At 33.8% G+C, this 24,098-nt stretch overlaps 3 protein-coding genes and 2 long non-coding RNA genes across 8 annotated transcripts; 3 read left to right on the top strand and 2 right to left on the bottom strand.

Annotated features, from left to right (window-relative positions):
• The first annotated feature begins 4,159 nt into the window (after positions 1-4,159).
• On the top strand, positions 4,160-4,876 carry LOC108835761 (uncharacterized). Its single transcript, XR_001947010.2, has 2 exons — positions 4,160-4,424; positions 4,492-4,876. It is a non-coding gene; the product is annotated as an uncharacterized LOC108835761 (long non-coding RNA).
• A 3,090-nt stretch (positions 4,877-7,966) lies between these two features.
• On the bottom strand, positions 7,967-8,845 carry LOC130502512 (glutathione S-transferase T3-like). The gene has a single exon (XM_056997320.1). It carries the CDS (start codon positions 8,843-8,845, stop codon positions 7,967-7,969), a length of 879 nt encoding a protein of 292 aa, XP_056853300.1.
• Positions 8,846-16,416: 7,571 nt separating this feature from the next.
• On the top strand, positions 16,417-18,336 carry LOC108817359 (uncharacterized). The gene is made up of 7 exons (XR_008940279.1): positions 16,417-16,719; positions 16,802-16,885; positions 16,989-17,060; positions 17,282-17,405; positions 17,500-17,556; positions 17,632-17,749; positions 17,890-18,336. It is a non-coding gene; the product is annotated as an uncharacterized LOC108817359 (long non-coding RNA).
• An 866-nt stretch (positions 18,337-19,202) lies between these two features.
• Positions 19,203-21,155, top strand: LOC108817021 (fucosyltransferase 3). Its single transcript, XM_018589601.2, has 2 exons — positions 19,203-19,678; positions 19,764-21,155. Exons 1-2 carry the CDS (start codon positions 19,429-19,431, stop codon positions 21,017-21,019), a joined length of 1,506 nt encoding a protein of 501 aa, XP_018445103.1. The 5' UTR covers positions 19,203-19,428; the 3' UTR covers positions 21,020-21,155.
• LOC130502510 (putative pentatricopeptide repeat-containing protein At1g74400) lies at positions 20,742-24,001 on the bottom strand. Of its 4 annotated transcripts, none has more exons than XM_056997315.1 (6): positions 22,470-24,001; positions 22,134-22,281; positions 21,835-21,906; positions 21,506-21,560; positions 21,264-21,402; positions 20,742-20,994 (listed from the first exon to the last, which is right to left on the bottom strand). In XM_056997315.1, exon 1 carries the CDS (start codon positions 23,869-23,871, stop codon positions 22,471-22,473), a length of 1,401 nt encoding a protein of 466 aa, XP_056853295.1. In that variant the 5' UTR covers positions 23,872-24,001; the 3' UTR covers positions 20,742-20,994; positions 21,264-21,402; positions 21,506-21,560; positions 21,835-21,906; positions 22,134-22,281; position 22,470. The 4 variants fall into 4 exon arrangements, with proteins under 4 accessions (XP_056853295.1, XP_056853293.1, XP_056853296.1 ...); XM_056997313.1 differs by having other exon boundaries at positions 22,134-22,288; XM_056997316.1 differs by lacking the exon at positions 21,835-21,906 and having other exon boundaries at positions 22,134-22,288.
• Between the last annotated feature and the right edge of the window lie 97 nt (positions 24,002-24,098).

Consider the following 24,098-nt stretch of genomic DNA (forward strand, 5'->3'; position numbering starts at 1 on the left):
GTAGATTAATAAGGAGAAAGACAGTGTGGTATTTCACCACTCAAAAAGTACCTTAATATAACAATATGACTTATGATGACATTATAAAGTCATAAAGTGACCTATTAGATAAATCTATCTTAAAAAAACATGAAAAAAACTATCTCTGAGTGTAATTGTTTCACGTTAAAACTCAGTACAAAGAAGAAGAGGAAGACACGTGAAAAATGGTTTCACAATTTAATTAGCATTTTTCCTATTTTATTCTTCGCAAGTTGTGGTTTATTGTTTTTATCTGTTATTGTTTAAATTAAATTAATTCATCGGTTAACTACATAATGTTGGTATATAATTGTTTTTTTCATATTCGATTTCGTGGCATTAAAATAAATCGATGGTCAAAGAATAAAACAAATCTACTAAACTGTAATTTAATTTATTTGGTAAATAAAATCTGTTAATCGTAATTAAGTCTGTGATCAAGTTTTGAAAAAAAAATCTATCAAATTGTAATTAAATTTATGATCAAAAGATAAATAAATCAATTAAATTCTAATTAAGTATGTCAAAATAAAATAAATTTATGGTTTAATAAATAATTAATTAGTCAAGACATAATTAAATATGTCAAAAATTAAATCTTTGGCCAATGGAAAAAAAACAAATCTATCGAATCTTATATATAACTATTTAAGTTAAATAAATCTGTGGTAAAAAAGATTTAATCAATAATAAATCTGTGGAAATATTAGTAAGTCTATCAATTTTTAAATTAAATTTATGACTAAAGAAGAATAAATTTAAGTTTGTGGCAACACAAACATTGATAAAATAAGCCTGTTGATGGTAAAATTGTAAATATTATGAAAATTTAGTAATGATATTTTCATAATTACTGTTTTTGTTAAAGAAATAAGAGTAAATTAGGTATAAAAACAAACTAATAATAAGAGTTAAACTAGATTTTGACCCGCGCTTCGAAAGCGCGGGTTTTTCTAAATTATAAATAAAATTTAATATAAATTATATTTTAAAATTATGCATTTTGTTGTTACAAGTCTGTATTATTTCAAATTACATATTTTTATAATTTATGAATAGTTTCTTTGAAGTTTTGTATATACATTCTTATGTAACGTTCTCTTAAGTCTGGATATTTTATTCGGATCCAAAAACTTAACCAAAACCGATCAAAAATATAGATTTGGTTTGGATTTCGGTTCAGGAAAAAGTACCTATTGATATTTTTTGACCCGTGGATTTTGGTTCGGACCTGTATTATATCCTAGACCCAACCATGTACTCAAAATACCTGAAATATTATGTGTATATTAAGTATATTTGTGTATTTCATATATATTTTTGGTATTACATATATTCTTTTAAATTTCAGATTCATGTTTTCAATTATAGTTTTGAGAAATTGTAATGTTTATTGGATAATTTTAAATATATCAGATTTTTAATATTCAATTTTGCTGGGTTTTTTTGCTGGTTTAAGTTGCAATATTTTTGAATAATTTTTAAATATATAATATTTTTAATATTCAATTTTCTGGTTTTTTTTGCTGGTTTAAGTTGCAATATTTTTGAATAAATCATATAATTTAATATATTAAATTTGAATCTTCTGATTTTAAAGTTTTTAAGGACTCTAACCTACGTGCCACGTTAGAGACACATTATGTTTGCACACTTCCTTTGAATCATTGATATTATTCAAGTGGTACAGTTAGAATATTTTCCCTATGATTGATATTCACAACTGAGATAAGTTTGAAGTGTTGACCATTCCATTCCACAAGCAATAATACATACGTGATGTGGAAAAGTGTTAAGTCTATCAAAAACTAATTTTTTTTTTGATCGAAATCAAAAACTAATCTATACTATTAAAGCAGGATCCTATTGGTTTTTTTACTAAATATACCCTTTTTCTTTATTAACATTGCATATTTCATTAAGGGCAATCAAGTAATACTAATAACATATCTATATTGGGTCATTTTTTTGGATCCAGCCCACTGTCCACATCAGATCTCTCTTGGTTAGGCCATCTGGGCCGATTAAGAAATCAGATCCAATTCTTATTTTTTTCTCCAAATTCAAATAATTTCTTTTCAACCATTTTTAATATTTTGTGTAGTGAACAAAAATTAATCACTTAATAATTATGTTTCTTTTTAATATAATTTAAGCGTTCATAAAAAAAATTGATTTTTTCATTGAAAAGTATAAATCTTTATTAAAAGTATATAACTTTTTTATTTAAAAAATTAACCACATAATAAAATTAATTAATCAGAGTTATACCAACTTAATTTATTAAAAAATAAAGTTTAATTTTCTAAAACATAAATACTCATTAGACATGGACGTTCGGATACTCATTCGGGTACAGATCGGTTATTTCGGATATCGGGTTTTTCAGGTTTTGAAATTAAACCCCATTTGGGTATTATAAAATTTTGGTCGGGTTCGAGTCGGGTCTTTCCGGATCCGGATGGGTTCGGTTCTCATGCATAAGAACCTGAAAACTAACCAAATAACCAAAGTATGTAAAACGGGTTCGGTTATTTATATTCAAAGTAACCAAAGTATCCGATTCGGTTCAAATTTTTGTATCCAAATTACTCAAAAGTAACCAAAAATACCCACTATATACAGTTTTTTTTGGTAAATTTTTATCCAAACTATCATATTTTATCCAAAAATACTCGAAATACTGAAAATAATTACTATAGTTAACTTATAATATTAATTTAAAATATTAAAATAATTATAATTATAATTATAATTATAAAATATATTTTTAGACATATATTCACATTTCGGATATCTTCGGATACTCATTCGGTTCTCGGTTCGGGTTGGGTTGGGTTCGGGACCGGTCCTTTGGATATAGCAATTTAGAACTCATTCAGATATTTATCCCGGGTCAGTTTCGGGTTGGTTCTTCGGATCCGGATATTGTTCTCAGGCCTATACTCATTTAAAATGAAACACGATAAAGAAAGATAAAAAACTTAAGTCTTTTATAAAAAAATAAATATATGAAAATATGACATTTACTAAATATTTGTCAATTTAAAAAAGAAAATAAAGGAAAATAAACCCGCGCTTTGAAAGCGCGGGTCAAAATCTAGTTAATCATGTTAAAACTGAAGATATGTTTGGAGATTTGTAAAATATTGTTGGAAGATTTATGACTTGACAAATTTATAGTATACGGTTTAAGATAATAAATATTGTTAGGAAAAAAATAAAAAGACAAAGTAAATCAAAGACCACTAGTAGAAAAAATCAATATAAACACGGTTTAGTCACGAGAGGACGTGACTTTTTTTTACTTAGTCACAGAACCGTCACAGTTAGTCACGAAACCCGTAATCGTGACTATTCCTAACCATTTCGTGGCTAAAAAGACACGTTTTCCTCACAGAAATGTCACGACTAAATATGGTCACGCTTGCTCTTGGTTACTTTCATGACTGCATTGACACGTGTACAAAACTCTGTACAAATCGTAGATACAACAGCCACGATCCAAAAATTATGATTAAACAGTGTGTATAGTAGTCACTATTTGCCAAGGTATTTTCGTGGCCATATTAGCTTTTCTATACCCTAAACCTCAAATATTAAATCATACATCATGGTAGGAAATCAAATGTCCAAATATAAATTTCAAAACTCAAACATAAATCTGAATTCTATATCTAATCTTTTAAAGCTCAATTCTTAAATCAAAACCCTAAACTACATACTTCAAATCCTACATATAATCCTAAACCCTATGCCATATTATAAACCTTATATCATAAACATTAAATTTAAAATTTAAAATTATATCTAAAAACTTTCAAATCTTAGATAAAAACTAAAATATAGTTCTCACTAAATTTTAAGTTTCTCACATCAACTTTTTCAAACTTTAAACTAGTTTTAATTATTAGAATTAAACTATAAACCATAAAACCAAAACATAACCATTAAGAATATCTTATGTATAAGCCTAAAGCACTAATTTCCATCGCTTATAAAAATATATTTTTTCGAACGATAATCCTAAATTTTTTGAAAATGCAAAGTCAGTTCAGTTATCTATCTCAAGTAAGTTCCAAACTCTGTTTTTAAGCAGATAAAACCATTTTAACATAAATCATAATAAAAGTAAAAGATTGTTTCCTATTGGTCTATCAGAAAAGGTGCGGATCGCCCTTTTTTAAATCTTGGCCATTGGTAGATGGTAATCTAACTGATCAGGAAGATTTACGTTATTAATTTGTTCATTGTTTTTTCTCTTTCTTACTCCATCTCCATCTCCATCTCCATTCTTATGCTTCTTCTATTCCCTTCACTTCCATCAATGAAAAAGGAAAAGGCACAACAAGCATCGATCTCGATCACGTTTTGCTTCTCTCTCTCCGAAACTACCTTCGACGGTGAGATTCGAATTTTTACACGTGGTTTGCTCCGTTTCTAGATCTATCAATGTTATCTTGTTTCTAGATCTGAAGAAGTGGCAGTGTGATGAACCAAAGGTGTGGCGTAACGAATCGGTGTCGTGATGAACCGGTGGTTGTGGCATGACGATTCAGTGACCTGATAGACGGGAGGTGGTGGCGTAAGGACTCGGTTGCTCATATCGTCACAACTTTATCTCGTAACTCTCTCAAGCTCTTCATCTGAATCAAGCTCGTCACCCAAGGTTGTTGTTGGTCTCCTCGTTGCCGGATCCAAGCTTGGCACCGACTCAAGCTCACAGCCTATTTCGCCACCGGATTCAAGCTCACCGCAGATCTCGGGCTCGAAGTTGTGATTTTTTTATATTGAAATTAATTGTATTATATTTTGTGATTAATCGATTTTGAATATAACAAAATAGTTATTTTTATTTTCTTTTTTTTTTGTTTATTTTTTAAATACAGTCACGTATTGGTGACGAATATAAACGTGACTAAACAACCACGATATATTATGTGTCTATACGGTGACTAAAGTATCACGAAAATAAACGTGGCAAAATCGTGATTATTAAGGTGCCGACTGGTTTTCCCGCTACCACCCGCAAACGCAGCTTTTGCGGTTTATAGCGGTTGTTGACGTTTCGAAACAATCACAGAAAACGCTACAAATCGCTTCAAACCGCTCCGAACCTCTTAAAATCAAAAGCTGGTTCCAGCTAGCGTTTGCGGTTGCGGGCGGTTGCGGGAGGGTAAATTTTTTTTCTTTAAAAACAGAATAAATAAAAATAATACTAAAAATATCCAATAAAAATTTTCAATGGAAATAATAGAAATTGTAAAATGTATTCATATTATATTTCAATTTATATTATAAAATTCAAAACTAAAATATTTTCTATAAATTTTTAAAAAAATATGATTTTATAAATATAAATTTTATATTTATCATATTATTATGATTTTTAATATTTTTATAATTACATAAAATGTAAATATTGTTAAATTATTATTTAACAGATGTTGCGTTTTGTAGTTTACCAGTCATAAGAGTCCCGCAAACGCAACAATTCTAACAGCTATACCAGTCGTACAAATCTCTAAAAAACGCTTAAAAACCGCAACCACCCACCCGCAAACTCCCGCAACCGCAACCGCAACCGCTGCGGTTACACCAGTCAGGCCCTAAGTCACGAAAAAGTCACCGAGAAAAATAGTCACGATCGTATACACACGATTTTTTTTGCGTTACTAAGAGCACCATTATCCCAAATACCCTAATGGGTCTTTTAATTTGTTTTTTATTGTATTTAATGAGTTAATTGTGGTAAAAGAGTTGATTAAGAACCTTAAGATTTTTTCCACCTCCATTGCAAGTCTCTTATTTTAAGGTTCTTAAAAAAATTGAAAACAATTATTTTTAAAATAAAATTTATTTTTGTTACATAAAACATAATAAAAGACAAGACAACATTTAAACATACATTATTAAATTAAAACATGAAAACAAAGATTAGTAAAATATAGGAGAATAATTTGAAAAAAACATTCGGGATCAGTTGTCGTCTTCATCTCATCCAAATTTACTCCATATATGTTCAACCAAATTGTTTTTCAGATGTTGATGCATTTGTGTATCACGAATACTTGTCTCAACATCCATCTGGTTTGCGAAACTTTTAGGGGCACCTGTATAAAATGTGTGATCGACATGTGAAGTTCTGTTATCTTCGCCTTGCGTGAACTCTGCATTATTTTCTAGAGTGTATCCACTTCGTTCATCTTCTACTATCATATTATGGAGTATGATACATGCCATCATAATATTCCAAATTTTGTCTTTATCCCAAAACAGCACTGGATTTTTAACAATGGCAAACCGAGCTTGCAAGACTCCAAAAGCACGCTCGATATCTTTCCGAGTGCCTTCTTGACGTTGAGCAAATAAAACTGCTTTCGGTCCTTGTGGTAAAGGAATAGATTGGATAAAAGTTGCCCATTTCGGATAAATACCATCGGTAAGATAGTAAGGCATATGATACTCGCTTCCATTGACAAAGAAAGTGACATTCGGAGTTTGACCATGTATTATGTCATAAAAAACAGGCGAACGTTCAAGAACATTGATATCATTTAAAGTACCTGGAGCTCCAAAAAACGCATGCCATATCCAGAGATCAAATGAAGCAACCGCTCTAAAACGATTGTTGGTTTAGCCGAACCACGAGAGTATTGCCCTTTCCAAGCAAAGGGACAATTCTTCCACCGCCAATGCATACAGTCGATGCTTCCTATCATCCCGGGAAATCCACGATACTCTCCAGCATCGAGTAGACGTTGAAGATCAGCCGGTGTTGGTCTTCTTAGGTATTGATCGCCGAACAAAGATATAATTCCTTCCGCAAATTTTTCCACACATAACCGAGTTGTTGATTCAGCGAGCCGGAGGTATTCGTCGACCGTATCAGCCGCAGAACCATATGCAAAGACACGAATGGCTGCAGTACATTTTGAAGGGGAGAGAGACTAATCCTTCCGAGGGCATCGCGCTTTTCCCGAAAATATTCAACCTCGGTGGAGAGTCGATCAACATGCGCATGAACAATGGCCTGTTCATTCTAAAACGTCGGCGGAACATATTTTCGGGAAACGTTGGAGTTTCACTGAAATAATCATTCCATAAAAGAATATGCCCTTCTTCACGATGTCTTTCGATGTAAGCTCGTTTTTTTCTTGCATTTCTTCTTGCTTCTTGATCATTACGAATGGTTAGATTCTCCATGACTTGATCAAAACGTTTATCAAATGCAGCATCAAATGCATCATCAAATGCATCATCAAATGCATTATCTAAATTATTTTGAGAAGAAGAAGCCATATATGGTGATTAAAGAATTTTTAGAAGAGAAGATAAAGATGGTTGTGGTTTTTGAAAAACAGAAGATGAGTTTGTAATGTTGCGTTGGATATAGAGAGAAGATGAGTTTGTTGTTGTTGTTGATCTTATAAATAGAAAAGATTCATTTATAAATACAGAAGATGAGTTTGTGCATGACACTAAACTACAAAACAAGACTCACAAGCTAACATCTCATGTGACACTAAACAACAAAACAAGACTCACAAGCTAACATCTCATGTGACACTAAACAACAAGACTCACTACAAGACATCTCACTACACTACAAGACTCACTACAAGACTACACTTCACGACACTTCACTTCTGTGCTTCTTGCACTCCACTTCTTGCACTCCACTTCTTAGCTCCTGTCGACACTGAAAAGAACAAGACACAGAGATCAAATGATTCACAAATTTAACATAAATCACAGCAACCAACAAGTCATGAACAAGAACCATTAACATGAACAGAAATCATTTCATTAGAAAGAACAACACAAATGAAACAGAAACAGAAACCATAAACAGAAACAACATGAAACAGAAACATAAATAACAGAAATCACATGAAACAGAAACAGAAACATAAACCATAAACAGAAACAACATGACCGAGAATTACATCAACTCTTTTATGAGTTTTTTCTTGAGAACTTCTTCGTATTCATCAAGTGGTACTTGTTTATTAACAAGACTCTCAAGTAGCCTCATCTTCGTGATCTCTGTCTTCATTGCCAAATCCTCCTTCTTGATGCTCCACATATTGTTGAAGCCAGCGACCTCTTTTTCCTCACCCACCTTCTTCCACTTCTGTGCTTTTGCTGCCTTAACACCAGGAGGACGAGGTGTTCCTTCAGCATCTACAGAAGCATTTGTTTCATTTGTAGCTGCGTGAGAGCTTTCTGAATGTGAACCATTGTCGAATTTCCTCCTTTTCGAGCTGCTTCCATTTACTGAGAGTAGACACCACTTCTGGTCATCGCGAAGCTCCTTCCACGCATGCTCAAAGGTGAACTTCTTTTGATGGTTGTTCAAGAAGATATCGTGGGCCATTTTGAGCACATCATCCTCGTTCATACCACTGGTTCTGTTTCTTGTTGCTGCTTCATAAGCCCCACAAAACTTGTTAACCTTATCATTCATCTTGTGCCAACGTTGCTTGCACTGAGTTTTTGTGATTTTTTTCCCACCAGCAACCTTAGGAGACGCCGAGAAGTAATCTGCAATTCTCTGCCAGAAAGCCGTGCATTTTTGCTCATTCCCAACAAGTGGATCTTTGCTCGTGTTCAACCACGAGCTGATCAACACTATATCATCTGTTGTCGTCCACGTCCTTCGTCCCTTACGCTCTGCTGGTGCTTCTTGACTGGCTACGAGAGGAGCTTGCGATGCAGAGAGTGAAACACTTCCTTCACTTTGACTGCCAAAGACAACATTTTGTTGACTATTAAGTAGTTCAACAAAGTTGGCAGAGTCATGAAATGGATTGAAATCCATTACCGAAGTGAAAGAGATAGGAGATAGAAGAGAGATAGGAGACAGAGGAGACAGAGGAGAAGGAGGAGAAGGAGGAGAAGGGGGACAGAGGAGAAGGAGGAGAAGGAGGAGAAGGAGGAGAAGGAGGCGACAGAGGAGAAGGAGGAGACAGAGGCATTCACATGTTGGAGATTGAAGTGAAAGACAGTATCCATAAATAAGCCAAAAAGAAAGACAAGCAGCATTCAACACACTCAACCAAACAAACAACAAACAATGCTTTAACACACTTGAATGCATTAAGACTTGACATATATCTAACAACAAACAATGCTTAAGACAAATTTCACGTTTGATCTACTATCTAACCATCAGTTCTATTTATTACCATTGACAACCATAATCGTTTAATTACCCTACCTTCCACAACTACATCTTTAATTACTCTACTTTCAAGTCATCACAAAAGCTAACCACATCAGTTCTAATTCAATTCAATTGACTTCATTTATAATTACTCTACTGTGACATTTAAATTTGCACACAGAGACAGAACATGATTAATAAAGAACCTGTATTGATGAATCTTCCTCAGCTCTCTCTTTCCACTGAACATATCAAACGCGAGTTGATCCCTTCATCTCACAACACAAAGACAGAAACACAAAAATATTAATCACCAGAAAGAAGCCAAATCTAAATTGATAAACTTGCAATAAACAAAACGAAAATGAATCAATATATTACACCTAAAGCCAACAGAATGAACAGACAGAAAATATTATCAAATTGATAAGCTTGCAACACAGATATCACAACTGATCAAAGCCACATGTATGATTGAAGAAGATGCAACAGAAGCTTTACCTGAGCGCGGAGAGCCATTGACAGAGAGCTCCGACGCCGTTGACGAGAGCCACCGCCAGACCGAATCGAACCTACAAACAAATAAAACTTCAAATCAGAACAAGAACAAGTCTAATCTAAAACATGCATGATTGAAGAAACAACAATAGATTTACCTTCCGATTCAAGTATCTCGACAGAGAGAGAACGGTCCTTCGCCGTCGAGGAGACCCACAGAGAGGGAGATAATCCAATCAGCGATGAAGTCGAGGAGGCACGAAGATAGAGAGGTTCATCGTCGGTCCATCGAGGAGCCACAAAGAGAGAGACTCTTCGCTTCATCGACGAGCCACGGAGAGACATGATTCTGTGTCGTCGACGAGCCATGGAGACAGGGAGTACCGCCGTTTTGTTGAGGAACCACGGAGAGAGAGAGAGAGAGAGAGAATCATCTTTGAAAGAAAATAGAAGAGGAAGAGGTTTCGGAGAAAGCGAGAGAAGAGAACCAGACCCCGAAACCAAACCACGCTCTTCCTCTTCTCTCTCCTCTCACTTGCCTACACGTGTCACTAATTACCGTCTCTTCTTTGCCTCAAATTAGTGACGCCTCTTCTATTTTTTTCTCTTTTTGATTTTCTTTTAAATCAGAATTAGCATAAGAACCTGTCTAAATACGACCGATATTAGTGCTCTAACCGTGACTATATTGTTCTATAGTCAAGAAAAGAAAGCCATAGTCACTAAAAATTACGTGTCTATTCTGCAGTTTTCTACTAGTGGACAAAATCCGAGGAAGATCTTTATTTAATATAGTAGATTAATAATAATGTTGCATAATTAGAGAAATATAAGGTAGGATCAAAATATAAATATTGTTAGTCTAATGAAAGGGTCCAACAACCTTACATATGTAGATTTTTTAAGAATGTTTCTCTTTTAATAGTATAGACTAGATTTGACCTGCCTTTCAAAGGGCGGGTATATTTTTTGTTTTATTTTTTTGAAAATTTTAATTTTATATTCGTATTTTTTGTAATCATTATTTTTTAATCATATTTTTTAATCATATTTGCGTTTAATTAATTAATATAATTTTGTTAACTATATTAATTTAATTTAGGGAAAAAAACCAAAATAAACACTAAACCAAGTTTTGTCACAAAAATAACATCACAAAGAGGAAAATGACGGAAATAAGTTTTATGAAGGGTAAATTTGCATTTATAACATTTGGGTTCATTAATCTAAGACTTAGGGTTTAGAATTAAGGTGTGGAGTTTTAGGAATGTGTTCAATTTTAAAAAATAAAAAAATAGATATTAAATTTTTAAAAACAAAAAGATGCTATTTTGGTCATTTTATTTTTTGAATGATATTTTTATGACAAAAACTTAAAAAAATGATATCTGAGAGAACTACCCTTTAATTTAATATAATTTTTGTTTATTTGTTTTGAATTTTATTTTTGTTTTTAATCATATTTTTGTCATCATATTTTTGTTTTTAATCATATTTGCGTTTAATATTAATTTAATATAATATTTTGGTAACTATATTAAATATGTCAAATTACATAACTATATATTTGTGCTATACACATTTCAGATATTATTTTAAAAATTTATTCCTAATTTTTGCAACATATTATATTTCTTAATAGTTATCTAACATAATTAGTCAAAAACATTAGTACAAAAAAAAACGATTAGAATCGAACCAAAAATGAAAGTCTCATACTTTATTATACCTGGTCTATATACTCAAACGACTTTTAAAATATTATATCTAAAAAACCAATATCAAATCCAACCCGTTCCAACCAGCCCTGAAGACCGAACAAATTATTTTAAAAATGTAAAAAAATAATAATATATTATATTAAATATATATATATATATATATATATATATATATTTATGTATATATTGTAAGTATACTTTTAGTTTAAGTATATTAATTTCATTTTAATATTTTATATAATTCAAAATCTGTAAAATATCTGTAATTATTTTATGTTATTTTGGTACAAAATAGGGTTGGATAAAATATACTCAAAGTACCCTAAATCCTGAAAAAAACAAAACACAAAAATCTAAACAAATACATGAAAATATTCAAATATCCAAAAGCTAAAATTTTATCCGAAGAACCAAAAATATCCAAATTTTTATTCGAATATCTGAAATATAATTTTAAAAGTTTGAAATATTACCCAAACCCGAAACTATAACCTAAAATCCAAATCTGAAACTTAAAAATTTCTATAATACTCAAAACAATTTGAAATACCCAAATATACACAATTACAAAAATATTCAGGTATTTTGGGTACCCAACTGGAATAGAAACATGCGGGTCCAAAAACAAAAACCAATATTTAGTTTACTCGAACATGTATTTTCGTGTTAGTTTCGTTAAGTTTTTTGGATCCGAGAAAATGCATATACCTAAAGAAAAAGTTATATAAGAGTGTACATACAAAATCTCAAATAAACTAATTCATAAATCATATAATTTTAAATAAATATTTATTCGATATACTACAACCTATAACATAATAATATAAAAATCATAAAATGTTAATTCATATCTAATTTTGTTATAACCAAACAAAATCCGCGCTTTCGAAACGCGGATCAAAATCTAGTTATATACTTTACACATCTATACATTTATTGTTTGGATTTTTGATTATACAATAAAAGTGATTTTAATTTTACTGGGCTTGCCAAGTGGATTTATATTATTTGCTTCCAGTGTAAAAATATATTGGTTATGATCCATATTATTAGGAAACAAATCGACAATACTAAAGTTATATATTATCAGCTATCCTTCACCTTAACCATATTTATTTAACTTAAGAAAATTGCTGCCGATTAGTAGAAATTTAAATGGTGGTTAGATCAAGAAAATAGATTTTATATGGTCCTGATTATTAGGAAACAAATCGAAAAAAAAACTGAAGTTACATATTTTTAGCTGTCGCCTACATATTTGCCTATTTATTTAATCACTACAAGAAAACAGATATTTAACGAGGACCAATTTCCTCGTTAATTCCTCGTAAAAGGAAGTTTAACGAGGAATTACGAGGAAATGAGTTTCGTCGTTTATCGTCCGTCGTAACACACATTTCGTCGCCATTTCCTCGTAAAGTAGCGAGTCAACCATTTCTCGTAAAGACAAAGTAACATTTCGTCGTAAGTTCCTCGCCGCATTTCCTCGTAAAATCCTCGCGGCCATTCCTCGTAAAAACCACGCGATGCATTCGTCGTTACTTACACGTAATTTCCTTGAAATGAAATCCTCGTAAATTTGATGTAACTTCCTTGGAATATTTTCCTCGTAAACTCCACGTAGATTCCGTGAAAAGCTTTCCTCGTAAATACCTCGTAAAATATTCCTCGTAAATTCCTCGGTTAGCTTTCGACGCAAATAACTCGTATATTGCGAATTTTCGTATTAATAAATAATATTGAATAAATTTAATAACTATTAATTTAATTTAATAAAAATATTTAAATATTTGTGGTTTATAAATAAATTTAAATAAAATTCAAATGCAACAAAATATTTTATATATAAATAAGTTTTGGATTTTATAATACATAAACCGAAAAAAAAAACTAAGGCTCGTTCATCGCCTCGTAGAATTCCTCGCTCCTCCTCGTAACATCCTCCTCGTCAGTGTGCCCGATGACTCGCCTGGAATGGGATTTTGTTTGTTTCATTGTTAAAAGAATATATCTAACGAACATAAATTCCGTAAACCTATCTAAATTCCCTAAACTAACCACCTAATATACTAAACTAATTATGGAGAGCGAGGGAAATTACCATTTCGAAAGAGAGAGGAATGGGAGAGGAGTTGGAGAGGAAATGGGGAGGAATTGGAGAGGAAGTTGGGACGAATGGAGAGTGTGAGGTTTTGGGTTGTATATATAATTTACGAAGGCGTCGCAATTTCCTCGTAGTTTTACGAGGAATTAAAGAGGCCCGTCTTTTTATTTCCTCGTAAACATCCTCGTAAACTTACGAGGAAATTGCGAGGCCCGTCCCAAATCCAACGACGAATAAGCGAGGCCCGTTGTTTCTGGTCCTCGTAAAGCCTCGTAAATTACGAGTTTTTAACGAGGTAAATTTCTAAACCTCTAAAATCAGAAACCCCAAACCCTAAACCCCATCTTTCTTATATTCTACTTCATATATTACAAACATATCTTCCTTTTAACCTCAATATCTTCTTAACATTTCAAAACTCAAAATTTAAAACCACAATTCTTTAACTTCTAATATCAATCTCTTCTTTCTAATATAAACTTATAAAAATCAAATTATTTATTTAAATTTTCTATTTTGCAACAAAATATAATCTTGAAGATTTGAAAATATAATCTTCTTAACATTCAAAACTCAAAATTTTAAAACCACAATTCTTTAACTTCTAATATAACTTACGAAGGCGTCGCAATTTCCTCGTAGCTTTACGAGGAATTAAAGAGGCCCGTCTTTTATTTCCTCGTAAAATCCTCGTAAAACTTACGAGGAAATTGCAAGGCCCGTCCCAAATCCAACGACGAATAAGCGAGGCCCCGTCTTTCTGGTCCTCGTAAATGCCTCGTAAATTACGAGTTTTTAACAAGGTAAATTTTCTAAACCTCTAAAATCAGAAACCCCAAACCCTAAACCCTATCTTTCTTATATTCTACTTCATATTTACAAACAAATCTTCCTTTTAACTCAATATCTTTTAACATTTCAAAACTCAAAAATTAAAACCACAATTCTTTAACTTCTAATATCAATCTCTTCTTTCTAATATAAACTTATACAAAATCAAATTATTTATTTAAATTTTCTATTTACAACAAAATATAATCTTTTGAAGATTTGAAAATATAATCTTCTTAACATTTCAAAAACTCAAAATTTAAAACCACAATTCTTTAACTTCTAATTATCAATCTCTTCTTTCTAATATAAACTTATACAAAATCAAATTATTTATTTTGCAACAAAAATATAATCTTTTGAAGATTTGAAAATATAATCTTTTGAAAATTATAAAATTATTAATGGGTTTGGAGTTTAGGATTTAGACAAAATAGAAGAAATATGGGGTTTGGGGGTTTAGGGTTTAGGGGTTTAGACAAAATATCCCGTTAAAACCTCGTAAACCCACGAGGAAATTACGAGGAAATAAAAACGGGCCTCGGTAATTCCACGTAAGCTTACGAGGCCTTTACGACGATTTTTTCTTACGTGGAATTAACGAGGCCCGCATTTTTATTTTTTCTTTTTTTCGTCGTATTTCCTCTTAACTACGAGGAATTAACGAGGTATGCTTTCTAAACGCCTATAATCTAAAACCCCAAACCACAACACCATCTTTCTTATCTTCTACTCTTCATTCCAAACCTCAAACCTCAATATTTGTTATTTTTCATTCCAAACCTCAAACCTCAATATTTTTTTTTCCATTCTAAACACCACAATTCTTATAATCTCAATCATTCTAAAAAAAACGTGCTTTAGTAATTCCTCGTTAAGTCACGTAAAACATTTCCTCGTAAAGAAGACGCGAATTTACGTTGTTTTTACGAGGAAACGCTATTTCCTCATTTCCTCGTAAAGATGAAGCAAGCTTTACGTAGTTTTAACGAGGAAAGAGAATCCTCGTTAAAACCACGTAACATTACGTTGTTTTAACGAGGAAATGTTTTCTTCGTTACTTTACGAGGAAATAACGACGTTTATTCTTTCTTTGTAATTTCCTCGTAAGTCGACGTAATTTTACGAGGATTTTATTTCCTCGTTAATTTTCCTCGCCAAGTGCTGTTTTCTTGTAGTGAATTGATGTTTAATGTTTGATTAATTAAGATATTATTTGAATCAGCTATCAGGTTTGTGCCTCTGATTATTAGTGAGTATATGTTGGTGTTACATTCAGAAATTAAATTTGAAACAGTTAAATTAAAAGATATGTATTTTGAAATAATAGTTGGATTAATAGAATAGATGCTGCGATTTTATGTTATGATTAGTTAACTACTGATATTTTAATATATGATAATATTTAAATTGATCAGCTATTTGCCATCTACTATATTTGGTTCCCTTAACTTAACAAATTACCCATATTTTAGTTTATTTTGAGTTAAGTTAGATTTTTCATTTACGTATTTAGATACCTATATATATATATATATATATATATATTATATATATATTATATATATTAATATATATATATATATATATAGTTATTGATTAGAAAAGATTGGTATTTATTTATTTAGTTTTATGATGCAATCGTTTGTAAAATTAAAAAATGATTGGAACTGATGAATGGTAATGGAAACAATATTAACATATTAATGTAGTTTTTTAAGTGGAAGTTTGCAGATTCTAGTAAACGTTGAAGCATTGGGTTCGTAGAAATCATTTATCAAAACATCAGAATTGGTACATAATCTGTATAATAATTGAGACCAGTGTGTTTATGTGACTGAAGTTTTGTTCTAATTCGAGAGGCATATCTTTATATATAAAGAAGCCTTTTCATCCTTCCTGGGATGTCCACGTCGGACACCAGGTCACAAATTCGTTTAGCCACAGTATGACACGTGTCTCTTTACACTAAACACTGCGTTTCATTTATTCGTGTTTAATTTCCGTTTAGGGTTTTGGTTTCACACGGGTTTTTTAAATAAAGCTTTATAAAGCCCATTCTGAATAAGCAAAACGCGGCGTTTTCTATTTCATGGGTTGAACCCTCATCACTCTCAGCCGTCTTGATATTGGTTCCAACTCTAGGGTTTCGATTCACCTTCTTCCTCGAATCCAGAATTTTATCAGTTTCACATTCATCTTCTTAAAGTCCTTTTTGATTCCTTCATCCGCGATGTACATTTATTGTCTGCTTCGAAACGGTGGAAATCTCGGTATAAAAAGGTTGTTCTCAGATCGTTATCAAGCCCTCCTCTGTTTCTGGGAAGCTCTGAAGAAAGGGGGTGAAATCATGGATATGACTACTGAATGATAAGGTTGGTCCTATTATATTGTCTTTTCTTAAATATCTACAACGCTTGGTATTTTGCAAACTCATAATCAACTCTTTCATTGCAGCATGAGTCTCTCAACCCAGCTTCTATCACGGTCCACCGGCTGAACACTTTCAGAGAATTCCTCATTCCTCATGGAGGGAGAGATGTATGAGCTATGTGGATTCGATTTATAATAATTTCCTTTACTATAACGCTTTTTGTAGTTGTTTGTTGACTTCATGAATAATCATTTTCTTTATCGACAATAGCTGGATTTGCTATGAAGAAACGGATGCTGGATGATAGAAGGTTCCCGAAATTGCATCTCACTTGAAGTGCAGGTAAAGCTATATATATCATCAAGCCTGATGCTTATAGAACACTCTTCGCATTCTTTCATTGTCCCTGTTTTAACTTTGTTTATATATATGTGTGTTTTGTGTTATATAGATTACTATCGGTTCGTTCATGTAATGTATTAATATTGATAAGTAATTGTTATTCTGTTTTTGCATCTCTTCATTTCCACAATCAATTGGTATTATATGTTATATGTTTGCAGTGATGTGTCTGTTACACTGAGCCTCTTAGACAATCAGGCTGTTTGTTTTCACAAGAAACTTGAGGGCATGCGTGATGATCCAAAAGTTATTGTTGCTACAAGCATAAACCCAAGATTGTTAAAGGTATTTAATTGTTATATTTCGTATGTTAGTATAGCGATATTGTAAAAGAAAAAAGGGAAATCACACTTCTGTAACTCTTTAATATGATGTGTAGGTCGTATTTTCCTCAATGCAATTTCCGGTGCAACGCAGGGGAAGCCTGCTTCTACAAGTAAGCTGATCTGTTAATAGATGTTTAAGTGTTTATTGGCATAGTAAGATTAATTACCATCGTTTGCTTGTGTAGTTTGGTGGCTAGGGATACTGATCATCCATCTGCCGCACCACCACTAAGAAGTTATGCAAAGGTTGAAACTCTGACAATTGCTGAGCTCAACAATTTTGTCATTACTGCTCCATCTCAGGTAAAAGTACTGTATGTGTCATTTATTTTTCGAATTGTGTAACAGTGTGTGATATTGATATCAAAATTGTAGGAATGATGTATATTATTTAGTTTCGCTGTTTACTTGATCGTGTATGTATAACCATTTGGGTATTTTAGGAAGATGACGACTATGAAGAAGAATAACATGCCGGACGGCAAGCCAATCCCTGTAAAGTTTGAGTCCGGAGGGTGGAGTGGTGAGGAATCAACGAAGGCGGGAGAAGACCCAGCTGGTTGTGCTCTTGAGAAGATGGACGACACATCTTCGAATGTTATCAAGAAGACATCTTCAAATGTTATCAAGAAGACGCGTGTTGCTTGAGATGTAGTAACGCTTATGTTTCTATATTTCCTTTCACGTGTTTAGACTTCTCATGTGTTTGTGTGTGCTTTGAGTTGGATTCAGACAGGTTTAATAATATGAATTTAATATGTTGACCTTTGTTATGTTGGTTTCTAACTATTCATCAGTTTCCCGTTTTGGCTTTGTTTAAAATGTGTAAACCATTTAAGGTTTATTAGTTCACACAATTGTGTTGGGCGAACACTATTTAAGCTTCCGAATATCTATATTAATTATTTTCTTACAAACATTTTAATTCTAAGACCAAAGAACTATTCATTCAGAATAAACCAAGTGTATGTATTGTTGATTGAATTTTGTCAAACTTAATCTGCCGAACATGTTGAGATACGATATTTTAATGTTACTGATTTCAATTTATATGACTAATAACTAACTGTCCTAATAAGAATTTTTTCTCATCGGTAGTTTTCTATTCTATATTTACAAGTTCGTTTCTTTTTTTTTTGTAAATTTCTTTATATTCATCCAACTCCAGAAAAAAAATATAATGTATGATTAGAGCATATATTACTTAAGAAAATAAAATTATTTTAAACTTTTTAGATGGAAAATGATATAATTTATTTCTCAGATAGCATGTTTTATTTAGTCTTTAAATATAATAATATGTACAAAATTTAACAAATATGTATATTTTTCAATAATAAAATTATATTAATTATTTAATCTAACTATTTAAATATTTTTTTAATTTTTATTCCGCCCGTAGAGCGGGTCGATCCTAGTGTTGTTTAAATAAAAAGGTTTTTGACAGATAACAAAACATATGTAACTATATGATATGTTAATTTTCGAGAGGCATGTGTTCTTTAAATAATAGGTAGCCGAAAACTGTTACATATTTATTCTGCATAAATAAAAGAAAATCAGAAAACATCAATTAAATTAAAAGCATACCTTTAAAATATTCCAGTGGCAAAAAATTGTAAATACTACTAAAACAGAAGGGTACCTCAAAAAGGCTTTCTGTTTTAACAGTATTGATTAGTTTTTCTCCAAAAATAAAATATGTTTTTGAACTTCAATTTTTTTTTTTCATAAAACAAAATCAGTAGGACAAATTTAGATGGTAATGTTACATGAAATCGTAGCTAAAACTTGTCGTCGTCTCTGCCACGTACTCATTGTTTATCTCTGTTCTCTGAAACACATCACATGATGAGTTCATCCGATCTCTGTCTGCACTCCACACTCCACCACCAACTCCGTTCAAGTCTTTCTTCAAAACCCGAATACTCACTTTAAAATCCGACCCGGTTTTCACCTGCCTTCTCTCTCTCTCTAACCAAATGAAGCGTGGCAAGAAGAACTCGGATGCGGGTGAACCGGTGACCAACCCGGACACTCGAATCGGGTCTAGCGAAGTGGATACAGTGAAACCAAGTTTGAGCTCGATGAAATCGATGGGTCTGCTTCTCGCTGTTCTTATGGTTGCTTCTGTTATGTTTTCTCTGTCGGTGGTACTCAGAGACCCGCCTTCTGATGATGCTGTGGAGAGTGTTGCAGCTTCCAGGGTTCTTCAGCTCAGATTCCATCAAGGTAAAAACTTTGATTTTCCCTCTCATTCCTTTTCAAGAATGTTGCATTTAGTAAACACACTCTTTGGTGGCTTTTTGGGTTTCAGCTAATGAATCAGACGGTGAGGAAAGCGAGAAGAAGGAACATCTTGTCCCTGGTTTGGATAAAGAATCATGCTTGAGCAGGTATGAGGCGAGTTTATATCGAAAGGAATCGACTTTTAAGCAATCTTCTTACCTGGAAGCTAGATTCAAAAGATACCAAGATCTTCACAGACGGTGTGGACCGTTTACTAGCTCCTATAACTCAACACTTGACAAACTCAAGTTGGGAGATCGGTCTGATTGGGGAGTCTCTGGTTGTAGCTATGTGATATGGTTGAATTCTGATGGTGAGCTTGGAAGTAGGATGCTTAGTCTAGCTTCAGCTTTTCTTTATGCTCTCTTAACGAAAAGGGTTTTACTTGTTGAGCAAGGAGTTGAAATGGCTGATCTTTTCTGCGAGCCGTTTCCGCACACTTCTTGGTTTCTTCCCTCAGAGTTTCCGCTCAATGAACAGTCTCTTCTTCGCCATCTTGTTCTAGATTCCACTGACCAACAAAAGCTTTTCTTTTGTGAGGAAGGTCAAGCTTTGTTGAAGGAAACACCGTGGCTGATCCTGAAAGCAGATAGTTATTTTGTCCCATCACTATTCTCCATCTCTTCATTTGAGCAGGAACTTGAAAAGCTCTTCCCGGTTAAAGAAACGGTCTTTTACTTCTTGGGTCAGCATCTCTTTCACCCAGCTAATGTTGTCTGGGGTCTCATCACACGATACTACAGCGCTTATCTTGCTAGAGCTGATCAAAGAATAGGAATCCATATTGAAGTCTCTGGTACTACAAATTTGGTAGAACAGATTCTAGCTTGTGGAGTTAGGCATGAGTTGCTTCCTGAAGTAGACAAAGAGAGACATCTCCCTTCAAGCCAAGTTCTAAACCGAAAATCAAAGGCCGTGTTCGTCTCATCTTCTTCTCCAGGGTACTACTTTGAGAGTATCAGGGACGTATATTGGGAAAACCCGACGGTGACGGGAGAGGTAATAAGTGTTCACAGGCCTAGCCACAAGGAATACCAAAAAACTCAGAGGAACATGGAGAGCAGGAGAGCTTGGACTGAGATTTACCTTCTAAGTTGTTCTGATGTGCTGATGGTCACAAGCCCATGGTCCTCACTCGTGGAGGTAGCTCATGGCCTTGGAGGGTTGAAGCCATGGGTATTGAACGAGACTGATCATGACTCTTTCTGTACGAGAGCAAGGTCAATGGAGCCCTGTTCCCAGAAGCCAGGGTCCCATGGCTGTAAAATATTAAGAGATGAATAGTCTTGTAAGGTCAAGAGTTTCTGAGTTTCTCAATAGACAGGTCAGGAATATTAAGAATTATCTAAATGTATGAGTGCATAACTTGATCGAGTTCAATATTTTCTCTAACATATCTGTAAGTGTTCTTATTCATGTCTATGATAGTATACATTTGAAAGTAGAAACCTACGGAAGATGCTAAAGTTGCTATAAGTGAATTAGTAAAGAGAAACTGAAAAGGAATGATGTTTAATTTGCTACGTACACTGCTCGGCAACAATGGTGTTTTATTCGGCCTGTCTGCAAATGGGGCATGGCACATGTCTGACGAGCCATTTATCAATAAAAACCAGGTGAAAGGTTTGTCGCATCTCGGTAAGCTTCGTGTGATTTCACCTGATGTCCTGTAAAATTCAAAGGATCTGAGATGAACAAAGGGTCATGATAATAATCTGCCTCTTGGTCATCTCACTTGACATGATATAGGTAGTTTCCTTAACGAGTTACCTGATCCACCATCAACATCATCCCGCTTTTAATAGCTTACATCAGAAATCCTGAACTGCAAAAAGTAGAAAAAACAACTCAAGAACCTAATATGATTGATTAATGTGAAAGCAGTCTTTAAACAAGAGGAAATTGCAGAACATTGAGTGAACACAGGAAGATACAGAAGCGTAAGAGTATAACCCTTCAAATACTTTAGAAGTCTGCAGTCATGTTCATATGAGACAGCTTTCAGTAGTACTTTTTAATGTCCTCTCAATAGTGGAGTTTCATAAAACAGTTTCTATCTATACACAAGAAGAAGCGAGCAGAGAGAACTACAATAGAACCTGCCACTGGTGTTGAATTCAACATTGTTGACATAAGTTGTTCATCTAGTAGTCTCTCACGAAACAGTTGCTCTACAAAAAGAAAAACATAATAAACATCAAAGCCATTATGTCACCTCATAAGTTTGATGGTCCACCAGGAACATGTTAAAGCTATGTCATTATATCTTCCACCAAAGTTATTTTCTCTCAAAATCCTTCTCCATCTAGACAATAAAGTCAGAAGAAAACCTCCAAAACCTCTCTTCCTATATACTTGACAAACGTGTAAGATTGCTCAGATTTATTTTAAGACCAACCATAGATGATGGACCCCTCGATCATGATAGCTCTGAGTACCAGTAGGCACGAGAAGTCTCCAACACTTTCAACAGATAACGCCAAGTGCAGCCCCACGTACGACTCCATACTGAGAAGTTCTGCCTGCCACCGCACTAGTCACTGCTCCTGTAAGCTACAAGTGATCAGAGAACAAGAATAATTTAACAACCAAATAAAAAAAAGAAAACATAACACGTAAAATGGTCAGAACTATTTTTTTTTTTAAACGTATCTTCTGTTTCACACGTCTTTCATTGATGAATAAGTCCGAAAACAAAACTGAGATTCACTTGAAACACGACACATTTTAATACCTCAATAACTGGAGTTAAAATTGTCCACCACATAATCATAACTTGTCATACAAGCAACTAAACACTTCAAAACCTCGCTAATCTCTCCCACCATTAGCTTCCCATCATCATCACTACCCCCTGAAACAAACTCAGCGATAATGTTTCCCATCTCAATCCAGCTTTTCCCAGGCTCCCTTCTCTTCTTCACACGATCCCTCATCCTCAGTTTCTCATCCCACATTCCTTTCGCCGCGTAGATATTGGACAACGCAACATAATCTCCCACATGACCACGGTCCAACTCAAAGATCCGTCTCTGAACTTCTTCCCCGAGCTCAACATCCCCATGAAGACTGCAACCACCAAGCAAGGTTCTCCAAATCACCGCGTTTGGCTTTACAGGCATCTGATTTACGAACTCGTGAGCATCCTTCAAACGACCAGAACGGCAAAGCAAATCCACCATGCATCCGAAATGAGCGTCTCTAGGTTTCAGATTGTAATCCTCAACCATGCTCCTGAACTGTCGTTCCCCTTCTTCCACCAAACCGCCGTGACTACAAGCCATCAAGACGCCAATGAAAGTTACATCGTTTGGAGACACAGATGAATCTTGGCTCATTTTCTTGAACAGTTCTAATGATTCTCGAGCTTGACCGTTTAAAGCATACCCTACGATCATAGACGTGTAAGTAGCCACATCTTTTCTCAACGTTTCATCAAAGACTCTCCTCGCTTTCTCAACATCCCCAGCTTTAACATACATGTTCAAAAGCGAGTTTCTCAGAGTCAAATCCATACCCAATCTTCGTTTTCTCTTGATGCAGCGTGAATATATCCCTTCTCCCATCTGCACAGCCCCTAGATCAGCACAAGCTGATAAAGCCACAGTAGCAATCACCTCATCAAGCTCGATTCTTTCCTCTTCCATTCGTCGAAACATCTCAACAGCTTCCACAGCTTTCTCGTTCTCAGCGTAACCTGCAATCATAGCCGTCCACAACACAACATTTTGTTTCTCAGGAGTTTCGTCGAACACTTGGCGTGCACTAGAGATATCACCTGCAGCTGAGTAGAAACCGACAAGGGATGTCTGAATTTGGATTACGCTATGAAACCCGAGTTTCCTTGCAAGAGCGTGGATCTGTTTGCCAACAAAGGAGGGAGCTTTATGAGCTAACGATGAAGCTTTGATGGCGAACAAGACAGAGAAACTGTCTACGAAACTAGGGCTTTCTCTGAATCGTTGTTTGAAGTTTAAGAGAGCTTTGATTGGCTCTCCGGATTCAAGGTAATGCTTCAAGGTGTGATTGGACTTGAGCGAGTTCGTATTGTGATGAAGTAGACGAAAGGAATCCAATTTGTTAATCAATCCTCCAGATGAAGTCACAGACGAAAGATGACGTAAGATAGACGTCATCGTATCCCTACCGTTGCGTCTAAAATTTAGATTTTTTAAACGGTTAAAAAGTATGGAGGTGGCGCGTAACGGTTACTCGCTTTAAACTCATTACTCTCTCTCTCTCTCTGAGGAAGCTGAAAGTTTTTGCTTTGGTGCTTATAACAAACTTGTAAATGCAACAGTTATCCTAATTCCACAGTCTTATCACCTGTTCCCTAACTTTTCTTCCAATGTTAATAGTTTGC

Source organism: Raphanus sativus, unplaced genomic scaffold (genome assembly GCF_000801105.2).
Source record: "Raphanus sativus cultivar WK10039 unplaced genomic scaffold, ASM80110v3 Scaffold0588, whole genome shotgun sequence".
Classification (NCBI taxonomy): domain Eukaryota; kingdom Viridiplantae; phylum Streptophyta; class Magnoliopsida; order Brassicales; family Brassicaceae; genus Raphanus; species Raphanus sativus.

Bases quoted from the DNA above. Each gene is read 5' to 3' on its own strand.
- LOC130502512 (XM_056997320.1), bottom strand. From the start codon at position 8,845: ATGGATTTCAATCCATTTCATGACTCTGCCAACTTTGTTGAACTACTT.
- LOC108817021 (XM_018589601.2), top strand. From the start codon at position 19,429: ATGAAGCGTGGCAAGAAGAACTCGGATGCGGGTGAACCGGTGACCAAC. The intron at 19,679-19,763 runs GTAAAAACTTTG...TTTGGGTTTCAG, and splicing joins TCAGCTCAGATTCCATCAAG to CTAATGAATCAGACGGTGAG.
- LOC130502510 (XM_056997315.1), bottom strand. From the start codon at position 23,871: ATGACGTCTATCTTACGTCATCTTTCGTCTGTGACTTCATCTGGAGGA.